Source organism: Pelodiscus sinensis, chromosome 3, assembly GCF_052426305.1.
Source record: "Pelodiscus sinensis isolate ZL-2025 chromosome 3, ASM5242630v1, whole genome shotgun sequence".
Lineage (NCBI taxonomy): Eukaryota > Metazoa > Chordata > Testudines > Trionychidae > Pelodiscus > Pelodiscus sinensis.
This window is the reverse complement of record NC_143054.1, coordinates 200,041,971-200,060,492: the sequence shown is the minus strand read 5'-3', so window position 1 is coordinate 200,060,492 and position 18,522 is coordinate 200,041,971. Positions and strand designations below refer to the sequence as shown.

The 18,522-nt window shown below is 56.1% G+C and overlaps 2 protein-coding genes and 1 long non-coding RNA gene across 8 annotated transcripts in view; 2 read left to right on the top strand and 1 right to left on the bottom strand.

The window, feature by feature from the left end:
• KLHDC3 (kelch domain containing 3) overlaps positions 1-4,769 on the top strand; it is a 33,860-nt gene extending 29,091 nt beyond the window's left edge. For all 6 annotated transcript variants that reach the window (XM_075925913.2, XM_075925911.2, XM_089777580.1 and 3 more), the window contains 3 exons: positions 2,310-2,383; positions 3,231-3,309; positions 3,895-4,769. In XM_075925913.2, the coding sequence (XP_075782028.1) occupies positions 2,310-2,383; positions 3,231-3,309; positions 3,895-3,961 (220 nt within the window). In that variant the 3' untranslated portion in view covers positions 3,962-4,769. The remainder of the gene's footprint in view (positions 1-2,309; positions 2,384-3,230; positions 3,310-3,894) is intronic.
• A 139-nt stretch (positions 4,770-4,908) lies between these two features.
• Positions 4,909-18,309, top strand: LOC142828099 (neuronal PAS domain-containing protein 4-like). Its single transcript, XM_075925909.2, has 8 exons — positions 4,909-9,916; positions 11,964-12,130; positions 13,121-13,260; positions 14,353-14,458; positions 15,378-15,624; positions 16,046-16,155; positions 16,776-16,917; positions 17,532-18,309. Exons 1-8 carry the CDS (start codon positions 9,801-9,803, stop codon positions 18,307-18,309), a joined length of 1,806 nt encoding a protein of 601 aa, XP_075782024.2. The 5' UTR covers positions 4,909-9,800.
• LOC142828100 (uncharacterized) lies at positions 17,469-17,978 on the bottom strand. Its single transcript, XR_012903095.2, has 2 exons — positions 17,840-17,978; positions 17,469-17,609 (listed from the first exon to the last, which is right to left on the bottom strand). It is a non-coding gene; the product is annotated as an uncharacterized LOC142828100 (long non-coding RNA).
• Positions 18,310-18,522: the final 213 nt, after the last annotated feature.

Below are 18,522 nucleotides of genomic sequence, written 5' to 3'. Positions count from 1 at the left end.
ACCCAGACAGCCATAGCAGCCCGATATAATGACGTGCTACGAGCAGCCAGGGAAGGGCAGCGGGAGCAGCAGGGCCGCTACGCGGCAAATGCACCTTCAGGGTTGCTGCTGAAGAAGGTGGGGAGGTTCTGAGCGGGAGCAGAGCACAGCTGTTCCTGGGGGGGAGGGGCCGGGCCAAGGGCTGATCTCTGCATGAGGCGCATTGGCACCTAGCAACGTAGGGATGTCTCAATCAGCCGCGTTTCGCTGGAGTCGGCAGAGTCCAGCTTTTCATAGTTAAGCCTTTCCCGTAAGACCCAGAGGGCTGCAGAATTGCTCTAGAGCAGCAGCTTCACTGGCCTGTGTTTTGGGAGGGCTACGAGAGCAGCCTTTCTCCCTCTGGAACTGCCTGGCTCCCTGAATGTGACTTCATCCCTGCGAGGGCCAGTGCTCCCTGTCCTGTGACCTGCAAGAAAAGAAAATGTTGTTTCCTTGTTACCTGCGAAGTCTCTGCAGCCCAAGCAGCAAGCTTCCACCCCAGAATCCAGCTCTCCGCTCGATGTAAGCGACTGGTCGACTGTCCCACGAGCAAATGCTTATCGGCCAGTCGACCAGCTAGTCGCTTCCCCCCCTTGCTGCCTTTATCAGAGAGAGGCAGTGGTGGGGAGAGCAGGAGCTGGTGCTGTGGGGACCAGTAAAGCCGGTTCCCCCCCAGCTCCATCTCTGCGGGGAGGCAGAGGTGCAGCGGGGAACAGCGCAAGGGGGGACTGAAGCCGTCTCCACTCGCGCCGGTTCCCGCTGCGGGTGCGTCTGCTTTTGAAATGTACAAGAGCCCGCCAGGAGAAGTGCGGCAGGGAGCAGGGACCCAAGCAGTCCCTGCTCGTCCAGCGCTGTCTGCGGCGCTCCCCCTCGCTGCCTCTGCCCTGGGGCTAAGTGGAGACTGACTGCTCTCTGTGGCTGCTAACTGTTCTTCCAGAGAGCCCCATGTTAGAGGCTTGCCTCCCATCAAGCTCGGCAGTGTCCATCAAGCTCTGCTACCCAGGGTTCCTAGCACAGGGGCCCCTCTGTCTGCAGAGAAGGCCCTAGAAATGCTGCTGCTCTTGCATGACCCGAGATCAGCCCTGCTCCGTCAGCTGCCCGCTAGGGGTGTGTGGCTGGCCTGCTGTGGTAATGAGTCCTCCAGCTGGTGCTGGTATGTCCGGCCCGCCTGCTGTGGGAGCTGCACAAGGAGCTCGGCTTGCTGGGGAAGGCTGGTCAGACGCTTGTGCAAACAAATCTATTCTCTGCCAGCCCAGCGCTCTTCCCAGCATGCACGGGGTGCTCCTCGCTCAGCAAGAGCTGCTGGTCCCCTGCCCTGGGCCGCTGGTGGGGCCGGCTTGTGTGTGCTCTGAGCGCTGGAACGTGGCAGTGACCAGTCTGCGAAGAGCCAGCCACGCTCACCGCCCTGTGCAGGACCCTCTTGCACTCTGCCTGTGGCTGTCCCATCCGGGGCGTGGGGAGCAGGAGTGACTGTTACAGGCACGTTCCTCATGCACCTGTAACCTCTGCTAGGAATCGGGTGCAAAGTGGAGGGGCGGGTTCGTGGGGGAGCTGTGGGCAGGAAATGGGGAGCTTGAAGGAAGCAGGCAGGGAGGGTAATAGGCTTGGAACAGCAACTGGAGAAAGTCATTCTTCCTGCAGCTCCCACAGTTGCTAGCCAGCGCCTGGGATTTCCGCGATGAGGTGGAGGAAGGACCAGCAGGCATTGGCAGTCGGCCCAATGACTGAGCAGTGTAACCCTCATGCTAACGGGGAGGGGGCTCTTGGCTGTGGTGGGCAGGGGAAGGACAGGTTCCCTAGGAAAGAGGTTTTGCTTTTTGCCCTGGTGATTGAGTTGGTGACCGGCCAGCCAAGAGACAGGAGCGAATGGAGCCCGGCGAGGCGTAGTGTCCCTGGCACAGAGGGACAGGGGAACCCAGGTGACCACACGAGGACAGTGTGGGAAGGAGAGGGCTACAGGACCCCTGATGTGGGAGAATGAGGCAAAGCGGGAAGTGGGGAGGAGCCAGTTGAGCCCTAGGCGAAGGCCACAGGAGGGACGGGCTGTGGAGCAGTCCAGAGGCTGGGGCGGAGCTTGGGGCCGGGATGTGGCTGCCCTCAGTGGAGTGGCAGGAATGGAAGCTAAATGCCGAGGATCTGTGGGGGTGAGACCAGCCCCCGATCACTGAGCTCTGCTGTTCAGTCCCTCCTAGCTTGATAGGACCAGGGTCCCTAGCCCCTGGAATCGGAGCAACATCAGCCCCCGTGGGGGCACTGCCACAGTGACTGACTGTTCTGATTGGCTCCCACAGCCCATCTCCGGAGGAAGGAATGGGGGACGAATTTGACCTGATGGATCACTCGGACCTCTACATCCTTGACTTCAGTACGTGAGCATCTCACCGTGGCTGTGTCCTGCTGCCCTCGGCAGCCCCGCGCTCCTGTAGCCAGATCTCAGCCCTGGGCCCTGACGGCCAGTTCCTATGGCCACACTGAGACTCCTAACTAAGTGGTCTGCCTTAAAAAGCACCGTGTGTCCTGCAGCTCCCACTGGGGCTTGGCACTCCCGAGCCCTAAATACAGATCTAGGAGCTGACCTGCATGTGACCAGGCCTGGAGCAAGGCTGCAGCTCCTGGGCTCTTGAGCTACACTGGATCAAACCAGGCTGGCCCTCCTCCATGCAGGTGCAGTGTCTGGTTTGCCCCCCTCAGGCTGCACAAGTAGCTTAATAGAGAGCAGATTCAAAACAAACAAAAGGAAGTTTTTCTTCCTGCAATGCACAGTCAACCTGTGGAACTCCTTGCCAGAGGATGTTGTGAAGACCAGGACTTTAACAGGGTTCAAAACAGAACTAGATACACTCATGGAGGTTAGGTCCATCAATGGCTATTAGCCAGAATGGGCAGGGATGGTGTTCTTAGCCTCTGTTTGCCAGAGGCTGGGAGTGGGCGACGGGAGGGGTCACTTGATGACTCCCTTGTTCTGTTTATTCCCTCTGGGGCTGGCCACTGTGGGCAGAGAGGACACTGGGCTGGATGGACTTTGGTCTGACCCTGTCTGGCTGCTCTTATGTTAAGAAGTCCAGGCCATCCCACCTGCATGGCTGCTGCTCACAGTAGTTCATCGGGACCCTGCGCTGGGGCCTGGCTTTGCCCCCCTGCGCCCAGGCGAGAGCAGCCCCACCTCCCCGGGCGCTGGCCATAGTTGGACCTTGTGTGCCTTCTCTCCATAGGCCCTAGCTTGAAGACGCTGTGTAAGCTGGCAGTGATTCAGCACAGCCTGGACCAGTCGTGCCTCCCACACGACATCAGGTAGGGGTGCTGCTCTGTCAGCCAGCCTCGGGCTCCTAGATCCAAGCCCGCCGTTTGGGTAAAGCTGGCCAGGGAGCCTCCCCCAGTGGTGTCTGCAACCTGGACAGTAGCACTGTTGGGAGGGCTCTGGCAAGGTGTCACAATCTGATGGGGGCTGGGTACTCAGTGCCCTCGGATCCTTGGGCCACATTCCCACCCCTTGGCTTGCCAACTACGCTCCCGATGGGGGTTCTTTGGAGCCCCCCCGTCCAGCAGCTTGCACACAAACCCACGAACACCCCTCGCACGCGAGATGTGATCCCCAGCTGGTCACATTTGGGGCCCTTCCATCTACACACAGGTAGAGTGGGGCTTGGGGGCCTCTTAGCTCTGCTGGAGGAAACTGCCTTGCTACCTGCAGGCCAACAGTGCAGCTGTCTTGGGTCTCTTGCTATTGTATGTATCTGCTTCTGCTCCACCAGGGTCAAACCAAGGGGGGCAGGCAGTGCCCAGGACGCTGGCCTGGTGCGGGGAGAGGCTGGCACCTGCAGGGGAAGCTGGAAACCTTTGTCTGTCTCTTTCTAAGGCCTCTGTTGTTTTTTGCAGATGGGAGCTTACAGCAATGACGACAAACAGCAACATCAGCCGCCCAATCCTTTCCTCCCACGGATAATCCTGCCGCCCGGTCCCCCTCTGTCCGTCCTTGCCCTCTGCCCTGCCTTGCAGACTGAGCTGCCATCTCAATGTCTGTGCATGGATTTTTAGCCTCTCCAGAGAAGGGCTCCACGTTCTCCCCCAAAAGGATCTGTTGTTCTTGGCATCTGCCTCCTTGGGCCCTCACCATCCGGCTCTGACCTTTTGTCCCTGGCAGGGCCTGGCACAGGTCTGTGTGGCGCCTTGGAGGAAGAAGCCAATTGTTCCTGCGCTCATTCCTGGCAACAGCAGCCTGTGTGTCTAGCTCACCCCCCGTGCAGCCCCGCCGGACTGACATGCTCAATGCTCGCTGCTGCAGGGGCAGCGTGTGCTTTGCCTCCCCAGGATCACTAGCTGGAGCAGTACAAACTCTGCATGGCTCTACTGTCCTCCTTGCCCTGCCACTCGGAGCCCCGTGACTGAACTGTTTCTAGGCCAGCTTCTCCTGCTTAACCCTCGACAGCCCCTGCTGCTGTGTGGGCCTGGCCCTGCACACTCCCAAACGTGGCAGGCTCCATCCTTCCCAGGGAGACACCTGGGACCTACAGCTGCGTGTCGAGCAGCGTCATGCGGTGGCTGGTGCCAGTGTCTCCGCTGGAGGAAGGGTGCTGAGCATGAAGATCCCCGCCACGCTGGGGCGTCTCTGCTTTTTCTATTTGCATACAAGACTGAGTGGAACAGACTGATCCGTGCCTGATGGGAGAGGAGCTGGCCCAGGGGCTGCAGAGCCACTGCCCAGCACCAGGTGTAAAACAGCTGCTTTGATTTCTATAAATATTTAAAACGGGCCCACCCTGCCTTGTCTGCTACGTCTGGGCCGAACCACTGCCTGAGGAGGGGACTGCAGAGGTGCAGGCCCTGGGCAGGGGAGGTAACTCCTTAGCTGGCCACAGTGTGAGAGAGGACCCTGTATGCCAGAGAATCTTGGTCTAAAGGCCTTTGAGGCCAGAGAACACTCTGCCTTAGAGAGGCTGCTGATCAGTGAAGAGTGTGTAAGGTGTTCAGGGGAGACTCGAAGAAGGAACTGGTCCCCATAGCCGGGGCTGGAGAGAAAGCCATCCCCTAGCGGTGAGGGGCAGAGAAGAGGTGGCCGAGGGAGATGTGGGCTTTCAAGCGATTTTGCACTGTCTCCTGCTGTGTTGGGGGGCTGAGGGGGAGGCTTTGATGGCAGGAGGGCTGCTTCTGTGTGTACATGAGAAGGCGCAGGTAGCAGCCACAGCATCCTGGGGTCTTAGGCTGCCCTAGAGAAAGTAGGTGTCACAGGGAAGGCAGGAGGGTAGCAGCAGAGGTGGGTGAGGCCATGGCTCACAGGGGCTGTGTTGGGGACGAGACGTCTGTGGACTCAGGAGAAGGATGAAGAAAATGTCCGTGATCAAGACGGGCTGGCCATGGCTCCCCGAAGGGAGTCACTGTGCTGGGTGTGGAGACTGAACTGGGGGGGTCTGGCTGAGGTCACAAGCTGACAGGGTCGCCACGGGCAGTGGGGCCAGGGAGGAGTCCCTGGGGGTGCTGCTGATGCTAGCAGCACGTGAGTGAAAGTGGGGGTGGCGGTTACGAGGGAGGAGAAGCTGCTCTTCCTACTTCTGTCACTGCACTGAAGCCTTACGGAAACGAAAACGTGAAGGAGAAAGCTGCCTTGAGGGTGCCTCAGGGACCTGTGAGCGACAGAAGGAAGCAGTCCCGTTAGCTGGGCTGGAGAGGTTGGGCTGCAGCCGGGAAGGCAGTGCAGCAGCAGCCTGGCTGAGATTTCCAGCTCTCGGGGGAGGATCTGTCCAGGAGACTGGCTCATGGCATTTCTTCCTGCAGAGCACCCTGGCTCCACGGCAGCTCTCATCTGGGAGGGAGCACACTGTGGGGAAAGGGCTGCTGCTGGGCTTGGAGGCATGATTGGGCGGCTCAGCGAGGCTCCTCTCTGTTCTCCATCACTTGCTGGTTTTAAATGGTGAGGTGAGGTCTGGCAGCAAGTCTCACCCAGACTCAAGCACATGCTAGTGGGCTTGTGGCAGGTGTCACTGGCAGGGTTTCTGGCCGTCAGATTGCCTGCGTGATACACAAGATCCTAGAGATTCTCTTCTGGTCCTGAAACCTATAACGGCCCTGTCAGGCCACGTGTGAACGAAGCTGGGTGCTGGAGCCCAGCTGCTGGTATAAGGACAGGGCTGGGCCAGGCGCTCTGCAGGATGAAATGCCGTGAGCCAGCCGTTCCCCCTCACGGAGACAAGGCTCCCTGACCCAGCTGGCTTTAATGCTGGGCAGATTTGGGGTAGGGCGAGGATAGTGGTGGGGAGCAGGATGCAGGACTAAAGCAACTGACTACAAGCCGGGTGGGAAGTAGAGGGTTGGCGTAGATGATGAATTCTCTATGGCACAGAAGGGGAGGGTGGAGCCTGGTGTCTCAAAGCATCTTGCCCAACCAGTGAAATACAGGGTGGTGTGGTGGGAACGCTTGCGGGGGGGGCCTCTCCTTTCTCCTGTTCACTTTGTTTCCTCTCTCATCTGCCCTCTGGCCAGTTTGCTGCTCCTCTGGAGGTGCATTCTGCATCTGCCCATACAGTCAGCTGGAGTCACGGGAACTCTTGTGGTGGAGTCTCCGGCACGAGGGCTAGCTGGCTGCAGCCTGGTGTTGCAGCTGCTGCCAGATGCACTGGGGCTGTGTGGTCTGGGAGTGAGGCAGGGAGGCTGGCTTTCCAGCAGATGTGACACGCAGTGGGGCTGTGCTGAGTCACCTGAGGGCCCTAGATGCCAAGGAGAGGGAGGAACTGGTCGGGGGAGGGGGTGTAACTAGGAACGATGTCACAGAAGAGCAGGCATCCTTTAAACTTGACATAGACTTGCTGCTAGTGAGCTGTGAAATCAACCGCAGGAAAGGAGGGACCCCTTGCAGGAGACCCTAACATTAAGCTGCCTGACTGCACTGAGCCGTAACACTTACATGGTCGGAGCAACCCGGCTCTGCCCCCACCGTTCCCCTTTAATGCCTGCTCCAAATAGTGTGAGCTGGGAGCAGAGCACTAACAGCTCTGTTCCTGGATGCCAGGGCTGGAATACCACAGGGCTGGACTTCCTGTTTTGGTCTCCAGAATGTTTCCATTTTAAACAGAAGTTTCTGGCCCTGTCAGTTGCAGAGACGCTCCCGAGGGACCGGAGCTGGAACCACAGCCGAGCGGTCTGCCTGAGGCTGCCGCGAGCCTGAGCCGGCAGCTGGGAGAGGGGTTCCCCGCCCCTTGCATTTCATGGGGTCCCCATCCCCCCGCCCTGCCAGAACCTGCCTGCACCCATTCCCCAGCTCCTCCTTGAGGAGTCAACTGAGTTCCAGCACGTGCTCCAGGTGCTGCTCCCTGGGGCAAGGGAGCCAGACCAGGGGGCTGGCTTGAAGCCAGGGCACAGGGCAGCCCAGAGGTAGGGCTGCCTGGAGAAGAGCGCAGCAAATGTGCACAGCTGGGGAGATGAGCCTGTGGAACTGGCCCGATGGTTGCTCTTCTGGGCGCTGCGGGGAAGGAGGCTCAGAGCCAAGTGCCTCAAACAGTGGGACAGGGCTGGGGAGGGGAGCTGGTCACCTCTAGTGCCCAGGGAAACCTCCCCCCAGCTGGCATTGCAGGAATGGCGATTTTAAGTGGGGTAGCTCATGGCAATAGCTAATTGCTGTGGAATTTGGGTTCACTGTACCGGTGTGTGTGAGAGCCCCGCCATCAGCCTTCCTGGACTCCCCCTCTTGCAGGCCCATTTTCCTTCCCCCACCTGGCTCCATTTCACCCCCCAGCTTGCTCCAGAGATGACTCCAGGTAATAGATCTCTAAGCTATGGTGGGTGCCATGGCAACAGGCACTTCAAAAATGCCAGCACCAGACTGGCCTAAAACCAGCGGTTAGTGCTGGCTTCCGAAGGGGCCCGTGGGCTAAGGCCCAGTGAATGTCGGTGCTTCCCAACTGCACTGACCAGCTCTCCCCCACTCAGTACAGTAAGGCTGGTTTGGGACAGGCATGGGAGGCCGAGGGACAATCCAGGGGATGGGGCCTCCAAGACGCCTGAAGCCAGGGCCCCAGAAGGGGCAGGGGTGCTGTCTTTCCTATGCAATACAAAGCTGAGACCCTGCATGCACCTAGTGAGAAATGAGGCCCTGACACTGACGGCAGCGTTAGCTTGGGTGTCCTGGCCAGATTACTGCTCAAGTCCTTCCTCTTGCCGTGACAACTGACACTGCGTGTCCGACACGCTGGCATGGTGCTGCTGCATCCTGCTAGCGAGGTGGCCACGCGCGAGGTGGGCAGGCCCAGCCTCGCAATTACGTGATCAAGAGCTGTGGGAGGACTGGGGCTGGCAACGGTGCCGGCAATTACCGTCTTTAACCTGCTCTGATCAACGTCATCTCTTAGGCTCCGGTGCCCCTTCTCTGCAGGCGGGGATGGACTGTCGGGCTCCATCGCTAACTCGAATCTCCCACGGGGCTGGACTATGGGTCCGGGCCCTTTGCAAGCATCCTGCAGGGGCAGGGCTGAGTGTGGGCAGGAGGCCGGGGAGCCATGTGCCGAACATTCATCCCCTTCGTTCTCTGCCCCAAACTGGTCTGGAGTGGTGCCTTCACGTGTCGCTTTCTGCTAGCACCGGCCACTGGGTGCCCTGGGGCCTGATTCTTCTGCCTCCTGCGGTGTCCCAGAGCAAAGCTGGCATTAGGCAGCCAAGGCTCCGGCAACATTTCAGAGCTGTTTGGGCAGCTGTTGCTCAGGGTGACTGCTGTGGGGCGGGGAGGGGGACAGTTGGTATCAGTGGGCAGACAGTGACTGCCACCCCCCAATGGCAGTAGGGGCCAGCAGGAGGGCCCCCCCCTGTCACAGATGCCAATTCTCCAGCAGGGAAGATGCAGCTGCTGCTGGTTCCCTAGCGGGAGCCACTGAGAAAATCTATCCACACAGGGAGAAAGGGGCCAGCCTGGCACTGCAGACCAGGCTACCCGACGCTGGGAACAGCAAGACACAGACGGATTAAACCCCATGCAGGAGGCAGCAGCTGGCAGGGCCGGGTCTGCTCCCACAGTGACCCCCAGGCTTACTGTGTAGCTCACATTTTGCAGAAAGCCCACATTTTCTGGGGTGCCAGCGAAGTGTGTTGGGCTGAATTGACACTGGCCCTTCCATAGGGTGTATCCAGCTGAGGGAGATGACTGGGCAGACAGCCCCCCCCCCCCATGCCTTCATCCTGCACCCCAGCCCCCCCTCGCCTGCTGAGCTGACAGGTTTGTTTTAAAGAGCCAGGCTTCCTTTTATTACTTCCCCTATCAGATTGCAGCCAGGCTGTGGAGGGTTATTTTTAGAAGCCTGCTTTCTAAAAATAGCCCAGAGCTGTTTAGAATTGCGTCACAAGAGGTAATTTTATCCTCTGTGGCCTGGCTCGGGCCCCCATTCGCCCCAGGAGGGGGGCTACAAAAGGAGGGTCAGTGCAGGAGGGGGTCAGCGGGTTCAGACTGAGCCAGAGGGGAAGGAGGTAAGAGGGGCTTTGCCAGACTCGGCCATCCCATGAGTAGGGCTCTGAATCCCAGTGCAGTGTGCCAAGGCTCTGCCTCGCCGCATCCCATGGGACCGGGCCAGTCTAGGCCTCCCTCTCCACCCAGTGGGGAGCTGGTGTGTCAGTGACGCCCTGAGAGCAGAACCCACTCTGGGGCAGCTTCCATGGGGGTGTCTCCTGCTGTTAGACCCTTCCATGCCCTCCGAGAAATGGCGGCTCCTTTGCCCCAACAGCATCACCTCCGTGGCTCTCCCCAGTCCTGTTTTCCAGAGGGATCAGGTTGCTCCCCAGCCCTGCCCCTCTGATGTGACCATGTCTTCATGCAGACCAGGACTATGACCGTCTTCTGTGACCACTGCAGCAGGCCGCTGAGGAAGGAAATAAGTCACCCCCGAGGGAGGAGTGGAATGGAGCCCAGCGCTCCAAAGCCATTCAGGTTAGAGACTCCCTCTTCTCTCCTTTCCCAGGCTGGACATGCTGCCCCCTTACATGCTGCAGGTCCGGAGGCTAGCGCTCTTTTCTGCACTCTCTGATGCTCTAGCCTTGAAGGGCATCACCCTTGGCCAGTTCCCTCCTGGCCTGCTCTGCTCCCTTAGCCCTACAGGTGAGCCAGGGGAACACGAGTGAAGGGCTGGAGGGAGTTTGGGGCTCTGAAATGAGGCTCGGAGGGTATCTGTGAGGCAGAGAACAAGGGTGTTGGCAGGTGGGCAAAGGAGGAGCCGGAATGGATAGTGAGAGGTCTGTAGAGGCAAGTAGGAGTCATGGGGTGGAGAGAGCTTGGCTCTCTGTGGGTTAAGAGGAATTCGTTCTTGTGCCTGGTCTGTCCCCCGCACCTTTAGAGTCTCTCTAGGGAAGGTTTCACAGCTTGGGCTCTTTCCCCAGGTTGTAGCTGGATCTTTCTCTCTTCTGTCATACCCAATGGAAAGGGCAGAGCTACTGAACCATTCACAATACACAGATCCTGTGGCAGCACGTGGCTCTATTTGTGTCCCTAAAACCAAAGCTAACCTCACTGTGTCTAGGGAACTGTGTCCCTCCTGCCCTGCAATCTCCCACTTGCTTCTCCCAGATATTGTGCCAATTGTATTGTCCTGCTGTGGCCAGACAGGTTTGGCCTGAGAGCTCTCTTTAAGCAGACTTGCTCTGACCCACACTCTTCTTAGGACAGGATTACAGTAGGGGCTTTGGCTGGTGCACCAGTGGTGGTTGGAGGTGGGTTTTTTGGTGGTAGCATTTCTATGCTGGGCAAAGCCCTGGTGCAACACAGTGGCATAAACTCCTTTGACTGGGAGAGCTCGCTTCACTGGGTGAACTGGACTAAGCTATGTGGCAAAAGCCCTTTGCCAGTAGAAATTAGGTCACTTTGCTGGAAACTGTAATTCCAGCAAACATTTTCCACCATAGATTAGATTTAGCCCTTCTCTCCAAGGACAGTGAGTCGGAAGGGGGACTGGCCTGCACTGAGCACCCCTTGATTATACTGGGCCCAGTGAATGGGGGTTAATGGTTCATGCCAGCTCATAATGGTTTTAGGGCTCCGACTAGTCAAATGTTTTTGTAAAGCAATTGCTTTCTGTGCTGTAGCAGAGCTCCGCAGAGCTGAGGAAGAGGTGAAGTGTGCAGCAAGGTATGCGTGCTGTGTGGATGACTGCCACAGGCTGGTCCAAGAGGGATGTGGTGTTATGGCTGGAGCCCAAAGCTAGGCAGGAAGATAAATTCATGCCTAGGGACGTGTGCTATGCCAGCAGTGTAGGCAGCCGCGTGTGCCCAGAGAGCAGGGAACCTGCAGGAAGGTCTCACTGAACGGCTGCTGCCTTTCCTGCTTGCCCTGGTTCAGCACCCTTGCCTCTGAGCCCTTGTTTCCTTGGGTTGGTGACTCAAGCCATGCCCCAGCCTGGTGCCATGGCTCTCCCTGCGCCTTGTTCCCATTTGGAGCTTCCCTGTGCTTCCAGGGCTGCCTGTGGCTGGGGTGCCCCCTCCTGGCCACTTGTGGCAGTGCTCACCTGGAGGGAAGGTGGTGGGTTAAGGGGGTTGTGCTCTGGCTGGGTGTCATCCGTGGTATTTGCCTGTAGTCCACATTGGTCATTTGCTCTACATTACATGGAAAAAATCCGAGCTGGTGAATCATCAGTGCTGAGCTGGTAGAAGCCAGGATCTGAGGGGACAGTTGTTTGCCACAGAAGGGATTCCTTCCTCAGCTTGACGCTTTGGCACGTTATCTGCCCTGAGTGACTGCTTATGGTTGTCATGGGAACCGTGGCTTAGAGTTCCCTGGCTTGTGTGCATATCAAATACTCAGACTGTGTCATTGTGCGTCTCATCTGGGGGGTGGGATGTCTAAGCCCAACAGGAGGCAGATTTTCCCATCACTTGGTGGCTTTTTAATGGATGTCACAGAATGGAAAGAGCTGCAATTTTCCTCTTCAGGTGGGGTAACATCTACTCTGGGAAACAAATGAATGACCCCCTTTCTCATCCCCCAGGTCGACAAAGGGAGCCTCCAAGGCTCGTCGGGATCAGATCAATGCGGAACTGCAGGCCCTGCGCTCCCTGCTGCCCATCTCAGCACAGGAGAAGGAGCAGCTCTCATACCTCCAGACCATGGCTTTGGTCTGTCTCCACATCCGTGGGGCACAACTCTTCCCTGCAGGTAAATATCCAACCCTGCAGCTCTCCTATTCACAGCCAGGCAGAAATAGTTCCTGCACTCCCAGCTGGCTGCAGAGCTGATCTCTAGCTCCCAGAACTTCCCACTTGATTAGGTCTCATACCTGTGTGACCCACACACCTAGGGGTTACACCTGCTTCAGGTAGGGAGAGCTATACAGTGTATAATAGCTGCTCCCCACCCCACACTCTGGACATGGAGATTGCTCCCATGAACCATGGCGTGCACCTTGTCAAACTGCTGTTTGGTTCCCATCTCTTCCTTCCCAAGGGCTGCATTTGCAGAGTCATCACATTGCAGAGCAAGCAAAATGGCAATACCTCTGGCAGTGGCGTGACTATACCAGGAATAGCACGCTCATTGCCTGAACGGTTCCTTTGGTGTGAGGCTGGCTTTCCTCAGACACGTGTGACAAAGCCAGGGTGCAACAGCCACAAGTATTGAAAGGTTGCAAATCTCATGGAAGGGTAGTGTAAGGGGTGCCACCAGGGTCAATGGAATAAAATGTCAGGAAAGGTTTCTGCAGCCTGAGGGGTCTAGCTACTGAGAGCAGCCTCCCATGGAAAGTGGAAGACCCTCAGGACAGTCACACCATCAGCAGTACTTCCCCTTGTCACCTGTCCTTCCTTGTGTGTGTTACACCCATTCTTGGTGTCTTCAGGGCAGGGACTGTGTCTAACTGTATGAAAGTAGGAATAAGGGATCTCCTGGAAAAGGGCTTATTTTCCGGAAAATCGCGTCTACACTGGCGCTTTTCTCCTGCAAAAACCCCGAGCCGGAAAAAAGCGGCAGCCATGTAAATGCAAATGCCGTGGGGGATATTTAAATCCCCCGCGGATTTGCAATTCCGAAGTGTCTCATTAGCATCCCTTTTCCGGAAAGGGATGCCAATGTAGACACAGCCTTGATTTGTCTACCCCTCCCACTCAGGAGCTGCTGTCAAAGCTTGGTGCTGCTCTTTTGGTTTTGCAGACTCCTCTGAATGTGCTGCTGCCACAGTGCCACATCTGGAGCTGCTGTCCTCATTGCCAGGATTCATCATGGCTCTCTCTGCAGAAGGCAAACTGGCCTACATCTCTGAGAACGTGGCCCATCTCCTGGGCTTCTCTGTGGTAAGCTCGGGTTGTTGCAGGTATAAGGCATCAGTTCTCTCTGTTCTCACTCCCCAGTGGCTGGTCAGCAAGTCCTCTGCAGAGGCACAGAGTGTGGGTAGGGGTGGCTGTTACTGTTGATGTTCAGTACCACATTACGTACCAGGACACAACAGTTGGCATGGCTTTTGTTCAGGGGCTGGCTTAGGTGGATAAGGCTGGAGATGGAACCTAGGCCAGGCCCAGTGATGATCTGTGCTAACTGGCTAACAGCACAGTTATGCTGACATTGACATCCACATAGTTACGGGTGCTAGGCAGCCCCTTCTGCACCCGGAATCTCTCCATCTGGGCTCTTTTGCCTGCCCCACCCTCCATCCCCATCATCCTTGTAAGCTGCCAGTGGCTGAAGCCAAGGACTTTGGCAGCAAGCATTTTTGCTTATGAGTGTCATGTGTTGAGGCAGCAGCTTCATCTGCTCCACAGGTGTGGTAACTGCTCCTCAGCTGCTCCCTGGCTGTCTTGATACATCCAGCTGATCTATTTGGGCTGGTCTATGCATGGTTCCCTGGATTTAATCCTGGGAGTGGGAGAGTGAAGGAGAGTCAGGTGGGGTAAGGAATGAATAAATGAAAGGCTGTGTACATGAACTCAGCGGTCATTCACTCATCTCTCATTATCAAAAAGAATATTCAACCCATCCCTTTCCCCTGCTCCATTTCTCAAGGTCAGCTGCAGCTGACTCCTACTTGTGTTGGCTGGAGGAACCTGTTTTTGTTTTTAATAGAAATGTGCTTCGTAGCACATGCATTGGGGCACTGTTAACATGAAACCATCACTGCTGCTGAAAGTCAGCCCCATGCGCTCATTCTCTCACACATGAAGTCTTGAAGTAGCTTCTTCCTGAGATCTCTGCTCCTCTGTCCACTTTTTACAGGGAACGTTCAAAACTGCTCTGCCCATGGTCTAGTGGCACAGGCCTAGGAAATGGGAGCTCTAGAGTTCTAATCTTGGCTGTGACTGTGGTATTAGATGTTGTGGTACATAAATAAGTACCCAGGGCACCAGTCTGTGTCTGTACTACTAAAGTCTCTTTTCGTCCTCTCTTACTAGCTGGAGCTGCTAGCCCATGGAGACTCAATCTTTGACCTCCTAGATGGCTCAGCACACAAGGCTGTGCAAGAGAAGCTACGCTCTGCTCAGGAGCATCCAGGCACTGGTAAGGCAAAGCAGGACTCAAAACAGGATATACATGGCATGGGGGGACGGCTGAGTTATTCATGGAGTTCGAGACGGGAGTGTACAAAGGGCCATGTGATGGGGAATTACTCCATGCACCAGCCTGTGCTCTGACCTATGCAAAAAACAAAACCAAAAAACCCTTCTGAAAGACAGTCTTTAGAAAAATAAATCAATCCAAATGATTGTCACCCAGGCTTGGAGGTGCTGGAGTGAAGGTGGCAGGCACCTATCTGAGGTGCCAGTATATTTTATCTCCCAAGAATACTGGGGTCTGTCCATTCTCGAACCAGAATCCATATGGCTTAGTGTGTCTAGCCATGTTACATGGTTTTTAAAATCCTTGCCCTTTCACAATGTGCACACATTAGGGCTGCTCTGAGCCACTTCAACTGCACTGCCTTCTGGTTACTTATCCCACAGTGCAAGCACAGCTCCCATTCGCAGAGCCTTGTGCGCGATTTCAAGGCTCTTGTGGGGGTATTTCGTGGTTGACTGAGTCTCTGGGAAATGCCCAAGAGACTCCTAGATGATCCCTGCGGTCGGTGCTATTTCTGAACTGCTTTCACATGGAGGTGAGGCTGAATGCATAGCTCACATTCCTGCCTAAGGAGGGAGAGGACAGAAAGCATGTCTTACGGGATGGGCCCTGGATTAGAGTACTGACCAAGGCAGTACATCTAGACTGCACATCGCTATGTGCTAGGATTGCACCTGATTCAGTCTCTTGTGCCCCACTTCTCCAGGAAGGGTTGGCAGGGTTTCAGCTCCAAGCTCCCCGCCTTTGCAAAGTCAGTAAGGTATATATCAAGCAGTTTGTCCTACCTATCTAGCAGCTGCTCACTTTCTAGGTAGGAGAAGATGCTGACAATTTACACAATGACTTTTTGTTGCTGCAGAAATTGTGTTTGTCAGTGAAATGCGCACATCCAGGTCTTTTCGAGTGAGATATGGAGGAAATCGGGCTGTGGCTGTGCGGGGCCGATTCGTCACTCTGAATGGGATGACCTCGTCCTCCATCTTAACGTTCATTGGCTTCTGCACTCCCATCATGCAACTGTCGAACTATGGAGATGGCATTTCTTATGGTGCTCCATTCCAGAGCCAGCACACACTGGACATGAAGGTCACTGATGTCACAGAGAGGTAAGAGGTGGTTGCTCTTACGATGGTCTTGACTGAATCCCCAGGAGAACAAGAGAATTCAGATTGTAGTTTCACTCCAGAGTACTCCAGCCACAATCCATTCTCTGGAGTCAGGTCTCCCAGGGATGCACACTCCCAGCCCACCAAACAGACACGCACACATTGCAGTGATGGACACCCCATATCCCTGGAAGCCTCTTCTCCTCCTGTCACCAGAAACAAGAAAAGGAATAAATGCCTCTGTGTGCCCCAAAACTTCTAAATGTGGTCAAGTTTTCCCCACCATTCCCTTTATCCTCATATCAGAGAGCCTGTCCTCTTTGCCAACACTCTTTACCTGTCCCTTCCCCAAATGAGAAGCATCTCCGAGAAATGTGTGTGTGTGTTGACTTGACTGCTACTCCTTTGTGTTCTTCCCCAGTGTCATTTATCATCTTGGCTATCAGAGAGAGGAGCTGATCGGTCAGTCTTGGTACAGCCTTCTACACCCTGAAGATGCTGCAGCAGCAGCTGCCCAACATGAGAGCCTAAGTGAGTGCCAAGCTCCTGGGATGCACATATGGAGGTGGGGATGATGAGAGATTCGTTAGCAGGTTCTGAAAAGCAGAAGTTAACCCTTTTATGTTACAACTAACACTGATCTAATCTTCCAAGCGCCTCCAGTTACGTATGGAGCACTCTGAACCTGTCAGTAAGGCCCTTGCTCTCTGCCAGCAAACCCTCTTCAAAAATTACTACTTCTGTGATTCGTACCAGAAATGAGCTAAGGAAGGAGCAGGCACCTGGGGAGTGGCTGGAAACGGGAAAAGTGGTCACAGATGAAAGGCCTAATTACTGTAAAGTCATTGAGTACTGGGCCAGCAGCTTGCTCTGCTCATATAATGTGTTTGTTTGCACTGTGCCTGTCATCACTGTACCTAGGCTCTTGTGTGTTTCACCACCATTAGTATAACACAATTTGATGCATATGGTGGTAAGGGCTCTTCTCTTGGGCCAAACCAAGCTTCTTCTCAAATAATCAGAAGGTCTGCTTATGGACTTTATCATGCTGAGGGAATGACATAAGGCCTGCCACACTGCCAGGGGAACAGGATGTGATACTGTGTACTGCCATCTAGGGAGCCCTGATCACGCTGTGTTTGTGATTTCAGTATGTGACACTGGGAAGTGCAATCAGAAGTTAGTAGTTCGCCTGCTTTGCAAAGACGTGAGCTGGACATGGGTGCAAATCATCGCATCAAAGGAATATGAGAGAGGGAGAGAGATCATCACCTGCAACTACTTCTGCCTTAGGTACAACGCCTTGTCCTTCCTAAGCTATTTGTTAAGAAGATACTGCCAGCCCACTGCACTGGGCACTTAATAGAACAGAGTAGAACCAAAACATGCCTGATAGAACTGGCAGATTGGGCACGAAAACACTGGACATCAGATTAATGTGACTGTGTCAGACAGAAGATAATCACCAGATAACATGAATGTAATCTTTATGAGGGAAGTGTGAGATAATGGGGACAAGGCAGAGGACAGGTGTGTGGAGAGGAGTTATAGATGGAGGGAAAACATGAAAGTGTGACAGAAATAAGGTTAAACATTCTACAGGCCAAAATCAGTATATGTTATATTAGTGGTGCCAGTGGGAAGTGTTTCTGAAGGCAGGGGCCATTAACCTGCCCTGGAAGCTCCTCTTGTCTGGGTAAGCTGCTGGGAAGCTGATGCTGGGCTCCCAGAACTCTGCAGGAACAGGCTCTTCAGCCCCAGTGACTGGTGCTTCAACAAGAGGTTGTTAGGACTCCTGACCCACAAGGTCCTAGGCCCTTGTTGATTCCCCTCGGGGTGCTTGCTAATAGGGAGGTCTCTTTTATTGCTTACTTCAGTCCCGGATACATTTTTCTGGTTTTTTACAGTGAGGAAGAAGCTCAATATCTTCAGGGCCAGAATCCATGGCATGGAGCCATCTCTGCAGCTGCCCCGAGTCCAAGGCACTATGCCAGAGAAAAACAGCAGAAGACATGCTCAAGAACACTGAATTCCTTTCCACAGGAGACAGTAATGCCTAACCAGGGAGCACTCAACTATAGTCCCTGCCAGCTCCCTAATGCCTATCAGGAAGAGTTATTGCCAGCTTCAGTACAACTGTCATCCACACCCTGCTTCCCTGCTCCCACTGTGGGAGCTGCATTACCTTCCCAGAAGACGGGGTACTCTATCCTACCTGCTGGGCAGAGGGATCTGTCCTGTCCCTTCAGTGTTTACAAGTCACCCTGCAGCCAGCCCATCTGCGGTCCCTGTGCACTGTGGTCGCCAGAGGTGCCCCTTTCTCCAGCGAGCAGCCCTTGGGTCCAGACTTGTCCGGTCCCCGCAGAGGAGCCTGGTGCAGGGCTGCAGTGCGCCGAGGCAGAGAGACGGGCCATTAGTGTCTTGGCGGAGCAGATCCAGGCCCTGGCCGAACGCCTCTCTCGGCACACAAAGCGAGCGGGCGCCGAGCCGCCGGGCGCTCCGCTGTGGGCCGGGCCGGGCTGGGGCGACGCCGGCGCAGCGGCTTCCCCAGCACAACCCTGGGCAGATGCGGACGCGGTGACCAGTCTCTTAGGCGCGCTGCTGGAGCAGGGGGGGCCCGCCCCGGCCCTGGGCTCCCCACCCCCGCCGGTCGCCTGTGCGGGGCCGTTCGGCGGCTGGGCCTGAGGGGCGGGCCCAGGGCCGGCTTTCACCGCCAGCCTCGGCCGCCGGGCGCCGTTTCCGGGGAGCAGCCGGGGGGGGGTCTGTCCGTCTGCCCCGCACCTCACGATGTCACTTCCTGCCCGCGCCACGCGGGACCCCCCCTCAGGCGGCCCCGGCCTCGCGCCTCCTCCGCTCCCCCCGCTAACTGACGGGAGCTCCGCGAGGGCGTCGCGCGCC

Coding starts and splice junctions, on each gene's coding strand:
- LOC142828099 (XM_075925909.2), top strand. CDS start 9,801: ATGCAGACCAGGACTATGACCGTCTTCTGTGACCACTGCAGCAGGCCG. Junction 12,131..13,120: donor GGCACAACTCTTCCCTGCAG/GTAAATATCCAA, acceptor TTGGTTTTGCAG/ACTCCTCTGAATGTGCTGCT. Junction 16,918..17,531: donor TGCAACTACTTCTGCCTTAG/GTACAACGCCTT, acceptor GGTTTTTTACAG/TGAGGAAGAAGCTCAATATC.